This window comes from Botryllus schlosseri, chromosome 6, assembly GCF_051294905.1.
Source record: "Botryllus schlosseri isolate E-star chromosome 6, Bs_hap1, whole genome shotgun sequence".
NCBI classification, from domain to species: Eukaryota; Metazoa; Chordata; class Ascidiacea; order Stolidobranchia; family Styelidae; genus Botryllus; species Botryllus schlosseri.
Genome location: NC_137241.1, coordinates 3,339,813 through 3,362,486, shown reverse-complemented (window position 1 = coordinate 3,362,486; position 22,674 = coordinate 3,339,813). Strand labels below are relative to the sequence as shown.

The 22,674-nt window shown below is 40.6% G+C and overlaps 1 protein-coding gene across 6 annotated transcripts in view; it reads right to left on the bottom strand.

Moving 5' to 3' along the window:
• The window catches only part of LOC145440937 (lactadherin-like), a 175,130-nt gene extending 163,865 nt beyond the window's left edge, over positions 1–11,265 (bottom strand). For 2 of the 6 annotated variants that reach the window (XM_080318715.1, XM_080318720.1), the window contains exons 1-2: positions 10,163–11,263; positions 1,708–1,836 (exon numbers count right to left, since the gene is read on the bottom strand). In XM_080318715.1, coding sequence (XP_080174841.1) covers positions 1,708–1,836; positions 10,163–10,304 — 271 coding nt within the window. In that variant the 5' untranslated portion in view covers positions 10,305–11,263. Of the gene's footprint in view, positions 1–1,707; positions 1,837–10,162 lie in introns of all 6 variants that reach the window. The other 4 variants (XM_080318719.1, XM_080318717.1, XM_080318721.1 and 1 more) reach the window with 4 other exon arrangements.
• Positions 11,266–22,674: the final 11,409 nt, after the last annotated feature.

Below are 22,674 nucleotides of genomic sequence, written 5' to 3'. Positions count from 1 at the left end.
GAGTGACCAACACGCGGCCCGCGGGCCATATGTGGCCCGCGAGGAAATTAACTAAATTTTTTATGTAATCGAAAATGAATTGATCAGATTGTGAACTGGCAAGGCCAACCAAAAATATTATTTGTATGGCCGCGACACGTGGGACGTTGATGACGAAAATATCAGTTCCGACGCATTGGTAGATCCAGGGTCCAGTTCCATTTCAAGTAAATCGTCGTACATTACAATGAACCAAAATAGTAGTAAAATTTATCTTCAAGCTGCGCGTGTTTAATTGTCACAAGATTTCTTTCTTATCAGCCTATCCCCTTCTGAAGATAAAAAAGCGTAATTTACTCGATTCAGTCTAACTATATTCGCAATTACGAGAGCAAGCCTTTTCGCGTTTGCACTCGCAGATAGATCGCCGACGATGAAATGTAGGCACAAACTGATTGTCGCGAATTATCGGAAAGAGTCGATTTCGATATGTCCAGATGCCGAATAGTCCTGCCCTAGAAAGCTGAGCCCAGCGGGGGGTATACAGTAGACCCGCAATATGCTCAAGTAATAATAATATTGACCTGGTTCATTTATAAACTTTGAAAATTTTACGCGCCTGGCGCGACTTTTGGACCGTGCACTCGTTCGTCAATTGGATGGATCATAATGAATACTTGTCAATTGTCGATAACATCATAGTTGCACTAGAATAGGATTGCCATACGTCCGGAATTTCCCGGACATGTCCGGAATTTCACCGTTCGAACTGGCGTCCGGAAGGAATTTATAAGATATGCCAAATGTCCGGAATTTTGAAGACTTGACGTAACCCCACAATTTCTTCGTAAATCAGCATGAAAACAATATTTTTTGGGAATATTTTGGCTGATGCATGATATTTTTCTTCGCGCAGCGCGCGGTTTACTGTCACATTTATTGATTTTAATATGGCGACTAGGACTACCATCCTCGCAAAAAGTGCAATAAAATATAAATAAAAACAACCTTCATTTACTGGAATAAGCCTAATTGTAATCGCAATTATAGGAGAACGGTATATTCCTAGAGATCGTTGAAACCGTTCAAATGCTTTATTCAAAGATAGTGGTTCCAAACGGGGGTCGTCGGCCTTTATTCTGGGGTTTGCGAATATGTTGAACGTAATCAGCTTCCAAAATAGCCCGTAAGTCTGGGCAAAGGTGCTGACTTCTTTTAGTAATCAGCTCGTCAAAGTTTGATCTGGGCCACGGAACATTCTCAAATTGGAGATGAAGTCGCGACCATAAAAGGTTTGAAACCACTGGATTTTGGGTGTTTATATAGCTCCGTGGTGCGCACCGGCATAAAGATGATAAACAATCTTATCGGTAGGACATGAACATGACATAACGAAGTGCAATTACGCTCCCTGTATTTTCGAATTCATCATCTTCCACCAGCTCTAACGCTAACTTTGATCATGTGGGCGGAGAGCAGTAGCTATATAGTAGCTTGTTTTGCATGGCCCTTCCGTATGTATCTTTGGTTCGCCTTCCAGAAATAAGACGAGAAGCCAAACAAAAATTCCATAGCTCGATTTTCACTTCATAAATTAGTATTATTTATACGTATCGTATAAAATCAAAGTTATTTTCTGGCATATTTGAAGTGTGATATTCTACAGAAAATTTTGAAAATTCCATAAATATTCATATGCTCGAGTAACATAAGATACTGCCAACTTACCAATATTCTGAATGTTTAGTTTTGATATCCAGTAGGCTAGTACACCGAATACTGCCAATGATACAATGAAAAACACTACCGTTACTGAGAAAACAATTCGCAGTTTGCCGTTCATCTTGATGATGGCAGCTGGAAATTAAAGAGTTCCTTAAGCATCAAGTTTACTATGAAAATCCTCAAAGATTTAAATTAAGGACAAATGCTAGAATTTAAAGATCGTTGCTATTGATTAAATCAATGGTGATAACCATTTCTTTTTATCTTGTGTCACCCTATTAACGACAAATAGTTCGCAGAAAGCCATCTCAGCATTTCAATGAATGGTATAAAATTACCAAGAATACCACGTAAAGTAACTGATAACTCGTGTCAATAAGCGTATTTATTCTTAGCTATGCGTAACATTCGTGCATGTTATAACTTAGATTCATAATATCAATAATACTGCAAGAGTGTTATCAGAAGAAAAGCTACCCTTCTCTAGCTTTCTGCGATTTTTTCTATACTCTACATGGAACACGTTAGCGATTTTCAACCATACAAATATGCTATGGCAGTGGTTCACAACCTTTTTGTATTCGCCGACCCCTTTTGGACTGTCACGGACCCCGCGCACCCCCGAAGTTTTAGTTCAAATTTGACTCAATTATCGTGCAATCGTGTTCTAATATTAATCGTCGGCAAGCAACAAACTGAGTTTTCTTGAAAATAACATCATACTATTTATGTAGAAATTGAGTGGATATCTATTCTTTCCAGGTGAATTCAGCAACTGTATTTTTTGAAAAAGCAGGTCGTTTCTTGAAAATCCTCGCCTCGATTTAATAGTGCCAAAAATCTATTTCCACAAACGGCACGCTTCCGACGACACATTTGGTTATGATCGCAACAAATATCGTACCAAAATTCACAAACAAGTTTTGTAATGAACGTATAACGTCAAGCCTCGTCATTTCTATATAGCAGCTCATCTTGAAGTTATTATGGAAAATACTAATGTAGATCACAGCAGAAATGGATTTTTTGGAACATCTCCAAGTTACCGTTTTTAACCGTACTAATCCAACTTTTTATTTATTCCACAATACTTAACAAAACATCTTTAAACAGCAAAATATGTATCAGTAGGCTATTGACAATTAAAATTTAATGAAATTACCAATTAAAATGAGTCTATACACAGTAGTATATGTCATCTTGGACAGCCATTCTGTTGATGTGAGTTAATAGTGTTGAGTGTTAATAGTGACGAAGAGAAAATGCCTCGTGGTTTTCCTAATTTGAAAAAAATATGCAAATTAGGCAATCAACTATTTTGTAAATTTAGAGGCTTCGCTTACCCCCTGAAAATGCTTATAGGGGTCCGAGGACCCCCGGTTTAGACCAACTGTGCTATGGTCTGTAGAAACTAATTGCTACTATCTGTGATACCCGAAATGTTATACGCTCCAAATCTCTGTTAGCATTAGAACGTTAGATTGAGTGAGGCAGGTAAGGAGAGCCTACCACCTTGTACTGTTAGACAAGAAATATATGTATAAGTAATAGTATAACGGTAGCATACCATCGTTATTTAGACGTACCGGGTCATGCGTACATGTGCAATTGTGCATTGTGCATTGACCAAGGCATGCTCTTGGTCTGTTTTTTGTTATTGGTTAATTGTGTAGCTTTCTATAGGCGTAATTAGCATGGCAAATATTTTGACCTGAACACGGATGATTTCGATTTAAAAATGAAGTTTGACTATAGAATGCAAACATGGAAAGACAACGACCGACTCTACGGCTTCGTTACCTTTCGCTGAGGCTATAGTCAGAATTGTTTTGCGTATGCAACTGTAGGATTTCTGACAATCCAAAGGTTATTTTCCATAGCGCAGAATATACTGATTCTGGTCTTAATCGAAAGCTACAGTCGCTGCGATTTCGATAATATAAATTTAAATATGATCAGGCACTGATCTACTTAAAATCCGCCCTATTGTGGGCTATATTTCGTCAAAGTCTGGATCCTGACCATACTTTAATTTATATTTTTTGAATCAGTGCAACAGTAGCTTCCGATCAAGAACAGATTCAGTAAATTCTGCGCTCTGAAAGATAACTTTTGGATTGCCAGAAGTCCTACAGTCGCTTACGCAACACAGTTCTGAATCCAGCCGCAGCGAAGCGGAACGAAGCTGCAAAATCATTCGTTGCCATTCCATATTACATTCTATAGTTTGACATTTTGTGACCTACAAAACTTACTGTTAACAAAATTTTGACATCATGTAGGATAAATTAGGTGTTTTCGTTTAAAATGTTAGAATTTTAAGCGACTACTTAACTTCATTTCCGATTGGAACTCCCTACGAAATTGCTTAACCTGAAAAAACTTTTTGACTCGCAAACTGACGTATTGTTACATGAAAAAACTCCATTTTACCGAAATAAAGAATTCCCGCAGTTACATCACGCATTATCGCAGAAAATTTGTTGTCGTACAACGAAAGACACTTTCCAACATTATCAGGTAGGAAGTGTTTGTCCTTACACAGCAGCTTGTCAAGAATGGAGAAAGAACGTTAACAGCAGCAGTCGTTTGCTGGCAACACTGAAGCTGTGCGTACACTGATGGTGTGACACATCGTGTTGCTTTATTCTGACTATGATGTCTACATCACAAATTTTCATCATGCACTTCTTAACTAGAGTGCCGAATACCTGCACCGATACGCAGGACCGTAACTGCCTGACTCCAAACCCCCCAAGGGGGGGGGGGGGTGCGATCCCGAAGGGGACCCAAAATTATTTCGCGAATTAGCATAGATTATGGAGTTTTTCAGGAAATTTTTGCCACTATATAAAAAAAATTGCCCTCTGCGCGATTTTGTGTCGCAAAATATCTGGATTATTGAGCAGAGTAATCCCCCCCCCCCCCAAAGGAAAATACGCATGATTTATACAAATGGACATTTCAGCGTCAACACAGCACATGTCGACTATGCTATAGGCCACATTTTAACAACCCGACTGCGGTGCTGTGGTTTCTAGTCACCATTAGGAGCAGGTCGCTGACATTGACCCTCAATTCCGAGAAGGCAAAAAAGTGCGCATTCAGTTAATTGACCAAAAACTAATTATTCACAGGAGCGAAAACGCCGATGCGAAACCTTATATGCAAGTCACATGAAAAATATAAGAAATACAAGTCTTCAGCCTCTTGAGAAACCCGAATGGCGATATAATAATACGAGGCAAATTCCACCGTCCGCGTTTACAGGTAAATCTTTTTGCATTCCTCACAACGCATACGTTGATGTCCATATGACTAAAACGAAAGGAGCATGGAAATATGCCAACCTATATTATTTATCGTTAGACGAGTCACTGTTTTGTCGGTTTATAACTGTATCCAGCCGCCCAATCATCGTATTATTGCCAAACCCACTGTTTGCAAATATAGTTGCAGCTAGAATAGAAACCTTTGATCCGTAATATATTGTAATATAGTATGGGCTGAGTAATGAAGTATTCAAATTAGCAACAAGAACATGGATTTTGAGGTATTTTGGGGTTGAGTAATTTTGGTGCGGCCCGCGAGCGATCTGGAGTGTTGAATCCGGCCCGCGACGTCAGTTGAGTTTGATACCCCTGGTTAGTATGTTTGGGCGATTTCAATATGTTTCGTCATAGCAGACAGGAGGTCACGAAACAACGTCCTGCAAAGAAGTCATTGTATATCGCCCGAATATGCCTAATTATAATTTACGGGCCCTACAGTATCCAAGACACCTCATTCACGGGAAATCGGACTCTGTTTAATTTAAAAGATGAGGCAGAAGACCAAGCCACAGTGCCGATGCTTTGGATTAGCATAGGTGGATCTACCGGATAAAGCAGGATTTGGTATGTCTTGAACGAACTACTGGATTTTCAAAATTTCCAACTACTACTGAAATCACTCAATTCCACAACTAGAACTAGAACTAGAACTACTCACTTTTCACATTGCACAACTGAAATGGAACTACCGTAATTTTTCATGTAGGCCTATAATACGCTCTCATATACGTGAGCAGCGAGGAAAAACGATTGATAGCAAACTATATGTAATTCCCGATCATATTGACTGATTCAATCATCAATTCTTAAAATTTTTCGCGCCAAGCGTGGTTAGACCAAGCACCGCGTCTCACGAAACAGTGCGATAAATGCGGTTGACAAGTAGGGCAAACATGACTAACCTGATGGAAGATACGGGATAGGAGGGCGCACTTCCCCACAAATATGGTTTGCCACCTTACGGGCAGCCCAAGACCAACGTTTTTTTTTGGGGGGGGGGCTGGCGAAGTGCTGTTACGGCCCTGCCGATACGCGAGAAATGGATTAAAAGTTTCAACTCGTCATATGATGACTAGCATATCACAGATTTCGAAAACTTCCTGCTAGTGTGCCCAGTTTATACTTCCTAGAAAGGGTATTTGGCGGGTGCGGCTGGACGACGGAACCATGTTGAGATGTCATTACGGGCCCTATTATTGGTCCATATATAATTCAGCCTGATATGGAATTCGTATTGGTTACACGATCAATCTAATTTTTGCGGATATATTATTTTAGAAGGGGTTCGGTGCACAAGACCATAGGGGAGATGTGGTACCGATGGATCAAAAATTGGAAAATGATCGCTGGCCCCGAAATGTTCAGCCGAAAACAGCAGATCTTTTGCTGGCTAAGCACTTTGATACAAGCTCTACCTATCGCGCACATATACATGAATATCCGTCTTTTCAGAAAATATTTATGGACGTTCAAAATTTGTTGCTCGAACGTGTCATCGGTCCCCACCCGGTGGGTCCAATGACACACGACCCGGGGACCTATGGCACATATACCCTAACAAACTCAAATGTGACTACTTTTCTTGCTCAGTATTATAATCTAAGCTGCAGCAAGCCAAAGAAGAATGTTTGGTCGCAACTGTCAAAAAATAGAATAAATTATGAACTCAAATGTTGTCATAAAATCACGTTTCGATTTAAGCTCGAACTTATAAATTTGTGGGTACATACATATTGCCCGAAAATCGGCAGTGTGACATCCAATTACCTCGTTATAGCGATAAAACATCATATGCAATTATTACATAAAGATTTTCTGTACGTAGGCATGTTTAATTTGTTTCATGATTAGTATGCTTGATTATTTTGCTTGATTTGGCTATTGTATCATCGGTCCCCACCCTACGAATTTTATACATGAATCGAAAAAAAGTCCACTCAGGGAAAGTACTGAAAAAAATAATAGGTGCCATGATATAGCCTGATACAAGCCCTACACTTCACAATAAAAATGATTGCTGGTTTGTTCGTGTTGAAGGTTACAAAGAAAAATGTATATGTCGATCTAAATTTAGTTTAGACCCCCCAAAACAAAAATCATCTGTGAGAGACCACATACCTCGCGCACGTCGAATTTTTTTGTATGCGAGGAAAGATTTTGCCAGCATGCAATTGTAGACAAGATCACGGAGTGTAATCATGGAATTATCATAGAGAATTTTCAAAGTATTTTCGGTCCCAGTGATCCATCGGTACCACATCTCCCCTACTAGTCAAGTAGGCCTACCAATAACCCCGCATACAACAACAACAACAGCTCGCACCGATCCTGTTAAGCTAAACAACGTAATAGTTCTCAGTATTGCATTTAACTCAAAATTTCGTGGCTCCCTTGATCATTGCAAAGAGTACTCGCAGGTGCATCCCGGCTTAGAACCACTGGATTAAATTGATGTATCAGAGTGGTGGATTACGACATGGGACAGGGGCGGGCAACTTTTCTAGTCGGCGGGCCGGATATAGGAAAATTAGATACTTGGCTGGCCGGATTGCTGAATCGACACATTATTCGCTCATTTATCCGCATATACAACGAATAAATCGTATACAATGAATGCATTTTAACGACAGCAATGTCATTTCAAAGCCAATTATCGTCGATAATGAGGAAGACAATATGGAATTGAGAACTGCGTTGTCATACAAGCGTCGCCATGACTGCTTAAATCTGATCAATCAACACACGGTGTAAGATTTCGAGGCGTTCGATAAGCCCGGTACCCCAAATTTACCAAGATATCAATTCATTAGAGTTGAGTAGGTGGCGAGATAGCGAGATAGCGTAGTGGCATAATCCATAGCTACAACACCAATGGGCTGTGGGTTCAAGTCCGACCGAAGTCGACTCCAGAATTCGTTCGTAAGTGATGGAGGTTTATCTATGGTCCTACTCGCCATCTCGTCTCTAAAATCGGTGTCTTACAGAAGCCTAGAAGTGTGCCGTGCTACAAGTCGGCGGTTACGGAATCAAAAATAAGAAATATCGGCCTGGTGTAAATGACCATTGTGGTCGACAAACACCATGATTACCACAAACAACATTAGGGTTGAGTAGATCGTAAATACCGATAAAGCAAGTCTTCTCGCTTTGACGCACTTACGCGTAAGCTCCACTCTCGCACGCTGCAAACTAGGGCTCTTCAAAAATGACTTTTTTCTCAAATCGTTCTGGCTACTTTATAAAATTGTCAGGTTACCTAATTTAAGCCTACACACAAAATTTGGTTCAATTCCAGCCTGTAACCGCTTTGCAACAGGAGAAGAAAGTTTCTTTTTATTATATAAAAATAAATATTAAAAAATTTGAAAATTTTCTGTCCACCCCATGAAAGTGTTAGGCTGTGTATAGAAACGATGTTCACCAAATTTGTTTCAATTCCAACCCGCGAAAGCGGAGTTATTGCCGTCGAAAAATTTTGATTTCAATAAAATAGTATTTACGGTGAGCGCAACTATAATAAATAAACAAAGAATCGGTCACCGTAAATACTATTCTATTCAAATCACAATTTTTCGACGGCAATAACTCCGCTTTCACTGGTTGGAATTGAACCAAATTTGGTGAGCATCGTTTCTATAGACAGCCTAACACTTTCATGGGGTGAACAGAAAATTTTCAAATTTTTTATTATTTATTTTTATATAATAAATAGAAACTTTCTTCTCCTGTAGCAAAGCGGTAACTGGCTGGAATTGAACCAAATTTTGTGTGTAGGCTTAAATTAGGTAACGTGACAATTTTATAAAGTAGCCAGTACGATTTGAAAAAAAAAGTCATTTTTGAAGAGCCCTACTGCGCACACACGTATATAATAACATACACTCACTAAAATTTGACGCAGTAAGCAAGTAGTGGAAAATATCGTCATACTGGGGCCGCGTGCCACATTATCATGGAATACGGGAAACTGTCCGCGGGCCGGACAAAATCCAGTCGCGGGCTGGATCCGGTCCGCGGGCCGTATGTTGCCCGCCCCTGACATTGAAGAACAATAATATACAAACGATTTAGCTTAGGCCAGGGGTGTCAAACTCAACTGGCGGCGCGGGCCGGATTCAAGCCTTTAGATCGCTCGAGGGCCGGACCAGTCAAACGATTCCCAAATATTGCCTCAAAATCCACGCCCTTGTTTTTCACTTGTATTTTATCAAACCTAACATACAGTTGTAGGCTATATTTCATTGTATCACGGATCACAGGTGTTCTACTCTAACAACACCTTTATTCGAAAACAATAGAATTTGCAAAAATGCGATCTTTGACTAGTTGAATAAAGTAATAAACAACTAAAAAGAGGCTGTAACGACGATAAGCTGGCTTATTTACATGCTTCATTTGATTTAGTCGTACCGGGGCCTTAGATATTCGTACTCGTACTTTGGCGGTATTCCTGGGTATGCGTTGAGAGGAATGCAAGAGAATTCAGTGTAAATGCGGACGTAGGAGTTGCTTCATTATTATTTAATCGCGATTCGGGTTTCTCTTGAGGTCGAAAATCTTTGTCAGAAGTCAGAAGTGATACATCAGTGCGACCATAGATATTTGAAATGTGTATTTTGTGTAACTATTACATCCCCATGTAACCTGCATATGCAAGGGTTTCGCATTCGCGTTTTCGCTTCTGTGAACAACTACTCTTTGATCAATTTTTCTATAAAATATCTGAGCTCAGTGTGCACTTTTGCACCTTCCTGGAATTGGGTGTCAATGTCAGTGACCTGTACCCAATGGTGAACAGAATTACATTTGAACTCTGCCGTCGGATTGTTATGATGAGGCCTATGAGCACTGAACTGAACATACTCGGCCTTCGCATTCTTGAGGGATTATTCATTGATGTATTTCTTAATAAACATATCAATAATTGTTAGAGGCATGCTGCATAATACAGGTATTTTCTCAATCTACTCAGAATTGCTTCGCGGGTTGGATGAAATCGTCTGGCTGGCTGGACGCAGCCCGCGGGCCGTTTGGTTAAAACCCCTGGCTTAGGCAATCGCAAACATTAGGAGCAGTAGCAGATGGATCAGTGTAAGAGATAAGAATGAGATAAACAATGAACATACTACTTTCGCTATTCTGAGTTGAAGTTGTATTCGACACTTCCTTGAAATTCGATCGCTTCCTCTGTGGTGGTAGATCGTGTCGTCGGGAAGTTATTTCATCGTCACCAACATATATGTGATCATTTTTGTAATGAGCATCCATTTTTATGGCAGAACAGGATATTTGTGCTTATTCCGCTTATTCTTCGGCTATAGGTGTATCTGTGAACAATCATGACACGGGAAGTCCCATATTTGTAACAAAGTCGTAGTACAAATTATATTAATAATGAATCTTCCGGCGGTCGCGGGAACGGGAGCAGCTGATATTCGCATGAAATGTATATAATATATAATTTACTGCAGCAAGACTCAGCAATAAATAATTGGCACCGAGTCTCAGGTGTGGTTTGGCATTCCTTCAATTTCGATAAGTGCTGGGAACAAGTCTCAAGTCATTTCGGGTCATTGCATATTGTGAATCGAGTCATTCAAACACTTCTTTCGACGTCCAGACCAGGGGCCGCCAACTCAAAGCAGGTCGCGGGCCACTTTTCAAACTTCGTAGTGGCTGCGGGCCTCATGAATTCGATATCGATATAAAAAAAAAGGCAACCACGTTTTAAAACTCTACGTCAGTAGAACGCCGTGCTACCTAACATAGGCGACGGGCATAGTGAGAACAAAAGAAGTAATATTTTATTCAAAGAATATAAATACAACAGAAAATCATTATCATCAATTTCATTTTATTTTGAACTCTGTGCTGTGCACGATACCTGGAGACGCTTTTCAGAGACTAAGAAATCGTTATTAGGGGTAGCCAGGTACGCTACCTACATCAAAGACCATCGCCACATAAAGCTTGATCTTGGGAGGAAACCGTAAACCACTGGTTCTCAAACTTTTTGAGACACGCTCCGCTTTATGATACTGAAAAATTTCGCGCCCCCTATCGTCATATCACAAAATACAGCCAAAATGCTAGGAATCCCAACGGATAGTTTGATGGCCTGGAAGGTTATGACTGTTGATGAAATAATTAAAAAATATGAATTCTGGACTATACAAAGTGTAATAACTATGAATTCGGGGTAAATCACGCGTAGCGCGAAAAAAATGTCAGTTGACTGGAGCTAAGCCCCCTTCAGATGCTTTCACTCCACCAGTTTGGGAAACACCGCCCTACGCCGTTGTCTAAGCGTCCAGGTCTTGGCAGTGTTTGGAGCATGCACGTCAAGGCAATATGGCCAACTGACCATTCATATCAACTGATTCTTCCTCGACGGAATGCTGCTGCTATTGTCAAAGCTAGTGACGAATAGGGATGTTGGGCACAGGAGAATAGCGTATTTTGAAACAACAACAATATGTTGAAACTGTAATCAATTTCAGCATTTCAAAATGGTTTTCTTCGCTTTCTTCCGAAATCTCAAATCAAATCGCGGGCCGCAAAATAAGACCACGCGGGCCGCATGTTGGTGACCCTGGTCTAGACTATAGTCAATCTCGCCCCCATGGCGATATCGCTATTCTTGACCTAGCGACTTGCAGGACTACCCATTATGGTCACAGCGCTTATAACCTAGGTCAGTGTTTTCAAACCTTTTTCCGATCGCGTGCCTCTGATTTGTGATTTATTACACTGTGTATCACCGGTTCCTGAATGACTTATTTCACTTAAATGAACCGGTTAGCTATTTATTGGTTATTGGCTGCATTACTATACAAAAGTCTTTCTCAAATTTTTCCTTTCGAATACCACTGATTTGTTATTTTAGATGCATTGCGTACCACCTGGTTCCTGAATGACTTATTTCGCTGGATCATACCGGTAGGCTGTTTGTAAGTTATTGACTGCAATTCTATACAACACTGTTTCTCAAACTTTTTCTGTTCGCGTATCACTGATTTGTCATTTTATTGCACTGAATACCACCTGGTTCCTGAATGACTTATTACGCTCAAATTTAGCGGTAGGGTATTTATTAGTTATTGACTGCATTACTATACAATAACAGTATACCACTAATGATTAACAAGACAGCACAGTAAATATGGCGTGGAGAGATAGCGCGGTGGTACAATCCGTGGCTGCAACGCCACTGGGTGAGGGTTCGAGTCCGACCGAAGTGGACTTCAGAACTCCTATACCTAAGTGTTTGAGGTTTATCTACGCTTCTCCTCGCCACCTCATCCGCATAAGCGGTGTCTTACAAAAAGCCTAGAAGTGGGCCGTGCTGTTAGTCGGCAGTTACGGAAAAAAAGAAGAATTTTGGCCTGGTGTAAATGACCATAGTAGTCGACAAACGCCATGAATACCACACATAAACAGTCTATGTGATAGATGCAACTTGTCTATCAATGGGTATATCGTTACTCACATCAGATCAAGGTTGAAAACCCTTGCTATCAGGAATTTAACGATAGCCCTTTTTAACGATCCAAGGATTTCAATCATTCAATCCGCATGGTTCGAATCAAGGCGCTGTCTCCACAGAGTGGGCTTCACGGCCGCGTTAGAGAGGGGTCTTCATACAAACCACAGACTTAACAAATATTATGCTACGTATTTGATTGCAATGAATCCAAAGTTTATGAATTCTGGATTATACTTCTTGCTCGACATAGGTAAAACGTTACCGGAATACTATATAATGATCAATTAGTCCGCTCGCTCTGATCGCTCGCTCGATCAAATTTAACAGTTGGTTGGTTTTCACTGTTGTGGATTCTATGCGACGCAATAATACGAATGTGGAGTAATCCCTATATCGTGCATTTACACGACTACAGACAATTTTGGACCAAATACTACTGAAAATTGCCGAAATGTTCACGTAGCCTACCACCTTAAAAAGGCTCGTGCACCACTAGTGGAACGCGTACCTCAGTTTGAGAAACACTGACCTATGCGGACCGGGTTGCGATGATTAGCCTAGAGTTTCTGTCGTGGTATTCATAGTGTTTTGACTACTTTGGTCATTTTACAGCAAGCCGATGATGATTATTATATTCTTTATTCACAGCAAAACTGGTAAATACACACATAATCCTGGGAGCAACCTGCCCCCAAAGGAAAATGTCGAGATTGGAGTAAATTTTCCAAATTTCGGTAAATCAGTTATATTCCTATGCAGTTATTCCTATGCAATACATGAAGAGGTCAGATTACAGAATTGCAGTAGATGAAGAATTGGCAAGGGTTACAGAGCAGAGGTAGAGATGATGGGAAATAAAGAATCGAAATTACAGAAATTATGTTGTGATTAACCAGTGTAATTTTAGTCCTGTGGTGCATTCAAGGCCCCCCGAAGAATATGCACAGTGCCCAGTGATCAGTGATCTTTTGAATCATGTCGAATCGAATGTTACCCAGAATCTGTTGGATATGTCTCAAGAGTTTTTTGCTTACGACTCCAATGACTATCAGTACAATGTTTATTTTGCATCGACACATTTTCTCACATTCCAGTTTGAGATCTGCGTATTTCGATTGTTTTTTTTTCTGTTTTTTTTTGTAGTATGTTGTGATCTGCTCGGACAGCCAGCTCAATGAATATGCATTCTCTTTTCTTTTTTTATTTTGATTATCATATCCGAGCTGTTGCTCCTGATTTCGATTTCATTCAATTATAACTGGTAGCCTACATCCTTCTGAATTTTACTCAGTTATTTTCTGTCACTGGTGCTGGACTGTCGACGTGATAATGTTAAAGTGTTTGCATAATTCAAGATGATTGTCGTGATCTATCCTGTTCTGTCTCTAAATGTCTTCGTTTGCTGAGTTGGTGCTGAGTCGCTAGCTATTCGTTAACCGAGTGTTTTAAGTGGCGTCTGTCGCCGTTTCCAGCCTTGCCTTGGTTTAAGGGAAAGTATTTCACAATTATGGCATAATTTTAAAACATAAAGATACACAATTGTGTTTTTTTTTAAATGGGCTTTGTTTAAAACACGGTAAGGCGACTCGGTATGTTTACTCTTCACGGTATTTCGACATCATTATTTTACACCACACCGATATTGCTTTTTTACGATTCCTGAGATGCTAGCTTATGCTAGCTCGTCCCACTTTCACTTCAGAGTTTTTGTAGGAGAGGAGACTTGATATACCTCAAACGCCTAGAAAGAGAAGAGTCGACCATGGTCGGATGCGACCCCTCTACCCACATACCACTACACTACACACTACTCAGGGTGCTCGAAATGCTAGAGTGCCGCGAAGCATTTTCCCTTGAAGAGGGCGCCGCGAGGTACAAAAAGGTTGAGAACCACTGTGCTTTGTGCTACAGGCCCGAAATTAAATTTAAAACTATATATACGCATGTCACATGAAATAATAAACTTGGCGACCGGGGTAAATAATTGCGGCAGACTCACTAGCTTAGTCAAAGTAAGCGGTATATTGTGCGTGATGCATGCGTTGCCAAGGAATGCCCGGTGAAAGTATGTTTTTTACAATGCAACAGTACATGACTTGCTGGTTCGGGGACATTGCACACTTCACAGAGTGCAGGCTACTGATCTTTACAATTATTTCTGAACTACCGTCCTTAAGCTAGGGTTGCCATACGTTCGGAATTTCCCGTACATGTCCGGAATTTCATCGTAAAATAACTGCGTCCGGAAGGAAATTCTAAAATATGCCTAAATGTCCGGAATTTTGAAGGCTTGAAGTAGGCTCTGAAATTATTTCGTAAATCAACATACACAATATTATTTTAGGCCGATTTATGCTACTTGAAACGCGATTTCGTGCAGCGTATATTGATTTTAATATGGGCACCACGCACCACCCTCACAAGAAAATGCAATCAAAAATAAATAAAAATAACCATCATTTACTGAAATAAGTCTAATTGCAATCGCAAATATAAGGTAACGCTACATTTCTAGAGTTGGTTATGGCCGTTTTCGTTAACCCAGGGGTCGTTTGCCTTTATTCTGGGGATCGCGAAGATGTTGGACGTTATCAGCTTCCGAAATAGGCCGTGGTAAGTCTGGGCAAGCTGACCTGTTTTAGTAATCATAATCAGCATATCAATTTTTGAGCGGACCACGGAACATTTTCACATTAGAAATGAGGTCACGACCATAAATGGTTGGAAACCACTTGGTGTACAACCTGCTGATGCATTTTGAGTAATATGTGGGAGAACCAATATTATTTACAGAATTTGACCACAAAATTTAACAACCATATGCATATAGTGAGCCCCCAAGAAGTTGCATCGATTGGTGGGTCCTAGATCAGTGCTTTTTTGGGCGGAAGTGGGCTAAAAAGATGTTGTTTCGGACCTGGTTACAACGCACAACCAGATAACTGCATCTACCTAGCGGTATAACAGGGCTGACAAATAAACGACCAGCGGACCGGATACAGCCCGCCAGACGCTTTGATCCGGCCCGTGAAGCAATCTGCTGCAGACCCACCAATCCTCAGAGCTCACATTAGAGATGACCTCATTAAGCACCTATGTTCCACTCCCCTCCCGTATACAGTCGGTAGGCGAAACTTTGTTATTGTGACGTCATATTGACTGACGATGTGTTCATACCTTATTATATAACGCGCTAGTAGGCGCTGAAGAGTGTCCGGAATTTGAGCCAAAAATATATAGTAACCTACCTTAAGCAAGGCCAACTGTTTTTACTAGGACACTGCTGAAGCGGATCGCAGTTAACAATTCTGTAGTCGACCTCTAACCTGCAAATCGTCAGTAGTTTAGCAGCAGAACGTACTACTGTACCGCGATCTCGCGATATTAGCCTAGAGATATCTTCAATATCTAAAAAGATATTCTCGAGTCGATCGACTCGCACCCGTAGTGTTGGTTCATATCACTGCAGTACTCGGCAGTGTGCGCATCAACCAGATCAGATTGGGAAAACATATTTCATAGAGAATATTAGGATTACCATAACTTCAGCAACCAAAGAGAGAACATTTTTTGGCTGGCGAATAATACCAAAAAAAGAATTGTTACGTTTGAGTTCGATGATGTTTTATATTTCCCTGGTCAGTTGCAGGCAAACGTTTCAAGAACAGACAAAAAAACAACTTATCAAATTTACTTTCTAGATTCAACAGAACTTTTGCCGATAAGGAATCACCAGTCGTGAAATTGTTCACAGGAAATATCAATGAAATAATATATAATTTTAAAGATTCTCAAAACTAATCTTGCCCATAGATATGTGAAGTTCAAACTTCCGCCAAAATATTGCGACGGATCGTCGCATGTAAAAAGTTCCAGATACTACAGAGAGCTTCGAACAATGTTGACAATTTGTTGACCTTTTTTCTAACCAGAAATGTTTCACGGCTAAATAATTTTTTGAAAAGCAACCACCTGGAAATGTAAAAAAACAGGTCATTCGGGCATTATTGAGCGTCCTCGGATGACCATGAACTTTTCTTGAGAAAAGAGGACAAATAACCGCACAACAGCGACCCTACGAGTATAACAGGTACTCCATCATTTAACTAGTAACTTTACTATAAGCCATATCTGTGATTCCGGGCTTTTTGGGTTGTTCGTGAGCACGTGATGTGGTCACAGGATATGGGCACGGGTTGTGGGCACGGGATGTGAGCACGGGATGTGGGCGCGGGATGCGGGCCGTGATCACGTGAGGGATGTGGGCCGAAATAACCAGGAATCGGATGTATGACAGCAGCAACGTAAAGTCTATATACGAAGAGAGCAAGTTACATCAGTGATACTAAATCAGGCATAACCTCATCTCCCACTAGGAAAGTTAATATGAATCATTTTAAATTTATTTAAACACAAAATTAAGTTTCCTTATTTTTATAGCGGTCGCATATGGACCGATTTCCTGCGTCTACTGTGATTGTTTATGTGACTAAGTAGATTTAATAATAAGCGCTGCCACGTGTTTCATGAAAGAAAATATTGTTGAAGTCAAACATTCAAAACATATCAAGTCCTCATAATAAATCACTTAGTATCCATGCTTAATCAAGCTCTGCTACACATGTATGTTTATACAGCAGCTATATTAGTTATCGTGCATAGCGTTTCCGTTCCAAGGTTAAGGAATACTGACTGGAATGAATGCAAAAACGGACGGCAATTCCTTGGTCTGGAGATTCTTGCTGTACTTCAGCATCAAATAACCCTCTGGATACTGGTACCAGGAGCAGAAGAATCTGAAACATTCTGAACAAGTTAATTTTAGCTGACCCAGTTCGATTGATCCCAATCAGTACCAATTTTAATTGGATTCAACCATGAAAGATATAGATTTAATCCATTGTCAGGACTATACAGGTATGCACGCTATGTCGGGGTCACAATTTTTGTAGAAATTTCAGGACTGACCTAATCGTGCACGGCTGTTTGCAACATAAAGCCGCCGTATTTGACCGTGTTGCACTGAGCGCCCAAACTGTATCATCTTCAGGAAAACTAGAAATTTTATTCTAATTGAAACTAGGAATATTTTCGTTCTAACTAGTCGAATTGGGCAACTAGGATTATCTAGTTGTCCTCGTCTGAAATACATTACATGTACACTGTAAACTTTAAGGCTTGCATTTATGCACCGAAAAACACACAAAAATCGATTTTTTAGATGCCACATTGCGTGGTAGCGATGTATGTCAAAATATTGTGTAGTCTGAAGTTTGTATGTCCGTACCTATGGCTGTAAAGCTCAAAATTATGTACCTGAAATCTAAAATACCTCCACAGGCTCTTCTCGAACCAAGATATTTCATTTTAAAATAATCAGTCTGTAAAGAATGTACATTGAACAAACCAGTGTACGTAAATTGCCGTTATAAAAATAATAATACAAATTAAAACCATAAAAATTATAACCCACAACATGATCCACAGTAAAAGAACTGGATTCGAAAATGAAGCGAGGTATGTCCACTGTACAGCACAATACGCATCGTATCTTTTCAAGAATTGACTGGTTGCATGATCAAATGGTTGAATTACACACTAATTTTGTGTCAATTCTAACCAGTAATTAATTTTTGAACAGCCCTCATGTACAGTGCCACTAAACAACGAAAAGTAGACAAATTGAAGGCATAGCAAAGTCTAGCCATATAAAACGACTTATTTTGCAAATGCAAAAAAATCACACAATCCAATATGTACATCACGGTACAAGTAGCCTACTTGGGGCAAGGGTAATCAAATAGCCTACATTGTTTCAATTGATTGTTGAATATCTTAATATTTTTTCCAAAAACTGACAAACTTATTCGACTGAAATCCCGAAATTATATCACCAACAAAGGACACGTTGAATAAACGGCATTATTTGGAAGACCTTGGGATAACTAAGATCCCATGCGTACTAGCATAGTAGATCAATTATCATCTCAAACGGTCTTCTCTCGTTCTCGGATGTGCAAATGTGCGCTTGATGGCGATACCGTTGGCCGAAATCCACGGTTGCACATCTCCATTCTCGTGATGTGCAATCAAAAGATGAGGAGGAGTCAACTTTGAAGTCGGTAAATCGCTATTGCTAAATATCAATGTGCGAATTCTGAGCACATGACCAACTTCAACTGGAAATGCTCCTATGGGACTTTGCATAATAAAGATATAAATGCAGTTGTATCGGCGAATAGTTTAACAAGCTTAGCTTCAAAGGGAAAATTGATTATAATTAATTATATTATTCGATCATAAATCGGAGCGTTAATAGATGCAGCAAATGTGTTAAGATGCATAAATTGTTCTACATCATCAGAATCTTATGGGAAACCAATGAACCTCATAACTTGTTAGTTGCTTAATCTGAAAGGGGCACTGTGCTCTAAAAATGATGTGGTCTGAAATTGAAGCGCAGATTGAAAACAAAGTTTTGGACGCAGTCATTTTCTCCAGAAAGCCACTGCAATGTTGCTGCGATCAAGTGAATATTGCACAACACCAATTGCTCTCCAGCGACCACGTTTTTTAACCCGTTGCGAAATTTCTGGCACGATATCTTCACCGTCGCACTTACTCGACGCGACCTCCATATTGTAGCTTCTTTTGTTTATGTAGTACGTGGAAAGCATATGTGTCACTCACTTTGCTTCCACAATTCATATGATATCAAAGCACGGACTGTCAATGCCACTTGCAACATTGTATACATTTGTATAATCACCATACTGGCTCGGTTGTACGCTACAGAAACTGTGCTGTGCTATGCTAGTGTCTTCTGATCTGACACTAGTCAAGATTGAACAATGAACATTCTCAAGGACATATTCAAATTCACTAGAAATATTAGAAACAGCTGGCCTCTTGCAGGGAATTATCCAAATGAAGTTACAGCCACCGAATATGTTCTTGGCCAATGCATATTGTCGCAGTACTTTACCATATACCAGAGACGGGCAACTTCTCGAGTCGGCGGGCCGGATACAGGAAAATTAAGTACTTGGCGGGCCGGATTGCTGAATCGATACATTATTCGGCCATTTATCCGCACATACAAGGAATAAATCTCATTTAATGAATGCATTTTACCATAGTGTCCTATATGATGTCGACACAAGCAAATCTCACGGCTCAGTGAAATTGTATCACGTCACAATTTCCATTTGGCTACAGGCAATTTGATGGTCATTTTTGACCGGCTTGCCGAGCATTAAATTTGGTAAAACGGGTATCAATCGAAAGCTGACTCTGCACTGATTACGAAAATATAAATTTTATTCCGCTTGCAGCCTTGGAACCCCTACAATCAGCCTCGAATTTTTCATTGTTATGGAGGTTGGCATTGGGACGCAACAATGCTTTTTGGACCTTTTTCTCTTGAGCTACACTCTCGTTTCGCCAGACAGCATTGTTGCGTCATGAGCTTCTCTCTCGTTTCGCCAGACAGCATTGTTGCGTCCCAATGCTAATCTCCATAACAATGAAAAATTCGGGGCTGATTGTGGGAGTTCCAGGGCCACGAGCGGAATAAAATTTATATTTTCGTAATCAGTGCAGAGTCAGCTTTCGATTGATACCCGTTTTACCAAATTTAATGGTCGGCAAGCCGGTCAAAAATGACCGTCAAATTGCCTGTAGCCAAATGGAAATTGTGACGTGATACAATTTCACTGAGCCGTGAGATTTGCTTGTGTCGACACCATATAGGACACTATGATTTTACCGACAGTAATGTCACTTCAAGGCCATTTCTCGCCGATAATGACGAAGACAATGTAGATCTGAGAATAGCATTATCATACTGGCGCCGCCATGTCTGCTTCTATCTGATCAATCAACACTCGGTGCAATCCTCAATTAAGAATTCAAGGCGTTCGATATCCCCGGTACCCCTAATTTGCCAAGATATCAATTCATTAGGGTTGAGTAGGTGACGAGATAGCATCGTTGTTTAACTGTGTGGCCTGATAAATTTCGATATTGAATTCATGCGGTCCGCGTCCTCTACGAAATTTGAGAAGTGGCCGCGACCCGTTTTGCGTTTTGAGTTGGCGACCCCTGGTATAAGCAGTGTTTTCGTCTTACAAATGCCTAGAAGTGTGTCGTGCTACAAGTCGGCGGTTACAGAATGAAAAATAAGAAATATCAGCCTGGTGTAATTGACCATTGTAGTCGACCAGCACCACAATTACCACAAAGGACATTAGGGTTGAGTACATCGTAAATGCCGATAATACAAGTCTTCTCTCTTCGACGAACTTACGCGTAAGCTCCACTCTCACACGCTGCGCATATACGTATATAATAACATACAGTCACTAAAATTTGACGTAGTAAGCAAGTAGTGGGAAATCTCGGCAGACTCGGGCCGCGGGCCACATTATCATGTAAGACGGAAAACTGTCCGCGGGCCGGACAAAATCCCTTTGCAGGCCGGATCCGGCCCGCGGGCAGTATGTTGCCCACCCCTGCCATATACAGTGCAAAAATGCTATCATTTTACATCAGTAATAATTAGTCATAATCGGCATCACCTTCATTATAGCATTTTTGTGAACTGTGCATTCGTTGATATACAAATTATGCATCTATATTTCTTCCCCATTTGATTAGGCGGCAGTGTCACAGCAGAATACAGGTAGTGTACAACAGAGCCCCGACAGTATGGTGCTGATTAAAGGGGCACTGCGCCCTAAAAATGATGTGGTCTCAAATTGAAGGTAAAAACGAACAAAAATTTTTGGCCGCGGCCATTTCCTTCAGAACGCCACCGTAATGGAGCTACAATTTATTGAAATTTCTACAAGACCAGCTGTCGCGGCTGCTTAACCCGTTAAATGGCACGATAATGTCACCGTCGCACTTGCTCGACGCGATTAGGCAGTCACGCAGAGAGAAAATTTTAGATAGTTGTCAGCCGATGTTATGAAGGAAATGTGTCTAAGTTTCGTTCTCTGCGTGACTGCCTTATCGCGTCGAGCAAGTGCGACGATGAAGACATCGTGCCATGTAACGGGTTCAGCAGCCGCGGCAGCTGGTCTTGTAGAAATTTCAATAAATTGCAGCTCCATTACGGTGGCGTTCTGAAGGAAATGGCTGCGGCCAAAAATTTTGTTCGTTTTTATCTTCAATTTGAGACCACATCATTTTTAGAGCGCAGTGCCCCTTTAAGCAAGTGGGATTGAAAGACCGTGCCTGTTTCATCATTTGGAAGCAAACACTGTGTCGCAGCATATGTTTGTCGTATACCTCATAAAAAATGAGTAACAATATGGAGGCTGCGTCGAGTTTAAGTGCGACGGTGAAGATATCGCGCCAGAAATTTCGCAACGGGTTAAGATCCAATGACGCGCAGCCGCGTCAGTTGGTCTTGTACAAAATTCATTTATTTGCAGTTCCAGTACGTTGGCTTTCTGAATAAAATGGCTGCGGCCAAAAATTTGTTTTCGATATGCGCTTCAATTAGAGACAACATCATTCTTAGAGCGCAGTGTCTCTGCAATGTCACCAAATCACCATATTTGCTTAGTGCAATAATGCATGCATGCATAATACACCTTCGTGTTGGGGCGCCTCAAGTATTTTGATCATGGGCCTATTGAATGATTCGATTATATAGATTTTCTATATATATCTTTGCTGAAGGAGATCATACTATAGGCAGGGGGCAAATCCTTCGACTTACCTGACAAAGACATATCGCATTCAAACCACGGTTCGACTTTATTTTCTGATCTTGTTTGTTTTTGTTTTTGGGGTATTCATGGTGTTTGTCGACTACTACGGTCATTTACACCAGGCCGATATTCTTCTTATTTTCCGTAACTGCCGACTTATAGCACGGCCCACCTCTAGGCTTTTGTAAGACACCGCTGACGCGGATGAGGTGGCGAGGAGGAGCCTAGGTAAACCTCCAACACTTAGGTATCGGAATTCGGAAGTCGACCTCGGTCGGACTCAAACCCGCACCCATTGGTGTTGCAGCCGCGGATTATACCACTGCGCTATCTCGCCACTATTTTCCGATCTGATAGAGCCTTCTGTAGTTCAGGCAGAATATGAATTTCATCGTCTTCATTTCCCTGCAAATAATTAGAATCATATGGA